General features: G+C 34.0%; 1 protein-coding gene across 1 annotated transcript in view; it reads left to right on the forward strand.

Moving 5' to 3' along the window:
• The window catches only part of LOC107097199 (prostasin-like), a 3,862-nt gene extending 1,476 nt beyond the window's left edge, over positions 1 to 2,386 (forward strand). The window contains exons 4-5 of the mRNA XM_015394251.1: positions 1,795 to 1,934; positions 2,034 to 2,386. Of these exons, the coding sequence (XP_015249737.1) occupies positions 1,795 to 1,934; positions 2,034 to 2,279 (386 nt within the window). The 3' untranslated portion in view covers positions 2,280 to 2,386. The remainder of the gene's footprint in view (positions 1 to 1,794; positions 1,935 to 2,033) is intronic.
• The last annotated feature ends 921 nt before the right edge of the window (positions 2,387 to 3,307 follow it).

Below are 3,307 nucleotides of genomic sequence, written 5' to 3' on the forward strand. Positions count from 1 at the left end.
GATGAGTAGAAAAAAATACCTTAATAAACATATATATATATATATATATATATATATATATATATATATATATATATATATATATATATATATATATAATATATATATATTATATATATATACATACATATATTAGATGTCATAGTTAACACTATGCAGTATGTAAGTGAGAGACACGGCATCAGTTCCTTCACAGTTCTAGTTGCTGAATCCTGAATCGGTCATTAGCAGCTGTTTTTTGTGTGGGCAGTTGATCTGTGAAAAATTTGTCATGAGAGAAGTGAGGTTGGCGTTGTGTCACAGTCTGAGAGTACGCTGTTTACTAAGTGGTTTTAGTTCAATCTCTCAAATGATAATTTTTTGACTCATCCATCAAGAAAAACACAACACTTCCTTAGATGTCATGCAAGTATGAACAATATCTGCAGAAAGAACTCTACTGATGATGCTGAAATTTGTACACAGAGGCAAAAGAGGAAACTGCATTGGGCCCCGAGCTTAAGGGATTCCCAAATTAATGGTGCATGTGTTTAATAATTAATGTAATAGTAGGACAATGTCACAGAAGAACTGAAGAACACAAACCAGTAGGCTAAAGCTTATGATGCAACCTCAAAATATGATTCCCCTGAAGGGGCCATTTCAGGGGAGGTTCCCTAGTGTCACTATTAAAGTGGCCAACAATCATATGAAACAGTAAGGGCATTCGAATGACAGACTTAGTCACCCTTCCAATTTGTGTGGTGACCATATTTTGTAGCATAAATTGATATCATATAAAGTAAAAGCTGCTCAATTTCTATGATATATAAAATATGGGAAATATAAATAGATATAAAACTTATTTAAATATTAGGTTCGTTTTAAACCTCAGTCTTAAAAGTAGTGGTTGTTGTTTATGGTATTTTGTTTACACTTATAATCTAGTTTATAATATTATGAAATCCTGATTTAAACTTACTTTATCAGTAAAATGTCTCCTGAGCAGATATTATTCAAAGTGGAAAATGCTTAGAAAAGAAACAAAAAAGGTTTAGTTAAAAAATGTTAGATTATTTAGCCACAGATAAGTTCTTCCCTTATGAAATGTTAATTTTCTTTTTAAAAGTGATTTTTTTTATCATAAAATCAACTTTGTCAAACATATTATCAAATTACTAATTACTACATTCTTTGTCAAAAACAGTAACTGATAGAATACAAAATTATTAAAATTACCATTAGCTGCAGTCCTAGTAGTTTATATAGTGATATTTTTGCTTTGGTCATGTGTCCTTAATTGAAAGTAAGATGGAGTATAATGCATCAGTCAGTTGTCTCTTCTGCCCAGGGCCCAAATGGTGTCTTTTGTTTATAAAATGATTTGCAGCTTCCAATAATTCAATGGCCTCTTTCTGAGAGTTTTGACTCAACCTCCTGGATATCCATTGTTGCACATATGCAACAAACCCTTTGTAGTATGTTAATATATATAGCATGTGCATTCCCTCATTGTCAGTTTTTACGCTGTATGGACCTAGGAAACTTTGACAAGTTTTTTTTTTTTTTTTCTGTTACACAGTGGTTCCTAAATGTGTATGTTATTATTTACCGTTATAAATGTTGTCAAAAATTTTAAACTTATGTAAATTTCTAATTATTTTTCAAATAAAAAACTGTAAGCATTTTTATTTTACAACTAGTAAAAGGCAAAAAAAGTTTGTGTGTTGGGGTGTTTGGGGAAGCATACAGATGGATGTTAATGCATAATCAGTGATTGTATCTGATTATCTCTCACACTTTACTCCCCAACAGTGCCTTTACGACCTCCTAAAATTCTTCAGGAAGTGAAGGTACCAGTTATAGGAAACAGACAGTGTAACTGTTTTTATAGAGGGATTACAGACAACATGATCTGCTCTGGTGTTCTGTCAGGAGGCAAGGACTCGTGTCAGGTACTCTTCTTGATTTGATATATTCCCAGAATATAACATTGTTAAGTTCCCATCACTAATTAATAGTCAAAAATGTCTATGTTATGGATTTTTTTTCAGGGTGACTCAGGAGGTCCGATGGTGAGTAAGCAAAGCTCTCGCTGGATCCAGTCCGGAGTTGTTAGCTTTGGGGATGGCTGCGCTCGACCTAGGAAGCCTGGAGTCTACACCAGAGTGTCCCGTTACCAGTCCTGGATTAACTCCAACATCAGAGATAATAAGCCAGGCTTTGTCCAGTTCACCTCCAGCGGAGTGGACCCTGACAAAAACTTTTCCTGTCGGCGCTCGCCATTTTTACCCAAATAACAAGATCAAGACCTCCAACTGTGACTAACAGCAGTTTTAACACCAAGTGTCTGCAAAAATCAAAGTTTTAATTTAAGTGAAAACAATTTTCTAATTCTTAAAGTAGACAACAGTACTATTGCATACAATAGCAAACTATTTCCTTAAATACTTCTGTCATTGTCCGAATGTTTGATCTACCTTAGTGCCAACTGTAGAATGCAATTGTATGAAGTCCTATTTATTCTGATTACACAAAACAAAACCTGCTGTAAATTACAAAAAAAATATGATTAAATACATGATTATTGTCACATAAGAGACTGTGTGTGATTTAATTTTTATGTAAATGCAACTGTTCTATGAAGGCCTTCAAGGTTTTTAAGAGACAAACATCTTAAAAACCAGGCACGAAGCAGACAGGGCAGAGGGTTGGGATACTGAATAGTAAATTAGAAAGATACCACAAGTTAACAGAGGACTGCTTATCCATCAACCCCTTTATGAAAGACCAAGAAAAGAGAGCCTGAGATGTCCCATTAAAAGCCAAGAAGGAGGCAGGACAAATGGTTGGAAAATAGTTGAATGAAACAAGAATTGTACTTTCTGTTCTACATGCATAATACAGCTGAAACAAACAGTAATGACGTAAAACACATAATTTCCATAGGGAAAACTAGTAGAGGTAACATCATGCTTTGGAAAGGCTTTCTGCAGCAGGGGATGGGAAACTGGTCAGAGTTAATGGGAAGTTAGATTGAGCAATTTTCAGCAGTAAAATCTGTTACGAAAGACTTATTTTACTCCAAGGAAGCTATGGACGATTGTTAATATCTATAAAAGCTATATCTTTTGCACTTATTAAACATACACTGATCATAAGCTTTGACTCTCTTTCATTAACTTGATTTTTAGGACATTATCTTTTCAAACTGTTTTAATGTATCTACCTTAAAAAATTCTAAGTGCATGAGACAACTGGAGGTAGTAACAATCTCTTAAGGCTACATGACTCTCCGACCATATCCTCAATGTGGTTCATTCCTTTG

This window comes from Cyprinodon variegatus, unplaced genomic scaffold (genome assembly GCF_000732505.1).
Source record: "Cyprinodon variegatus isolate N-32 unplaced genomic scaffold, C_variegatus-1.0 Scaffold679, whole genome shotgun sequence".
In the NCBI taxonomy this organism is placed as follows: Eukaryota; Metazoa; Chordata; class Actinopteri; order Cyprinodontiformes; family Cyprinodontidae; genus Cyprinodon; species Cyprinodon variegatus.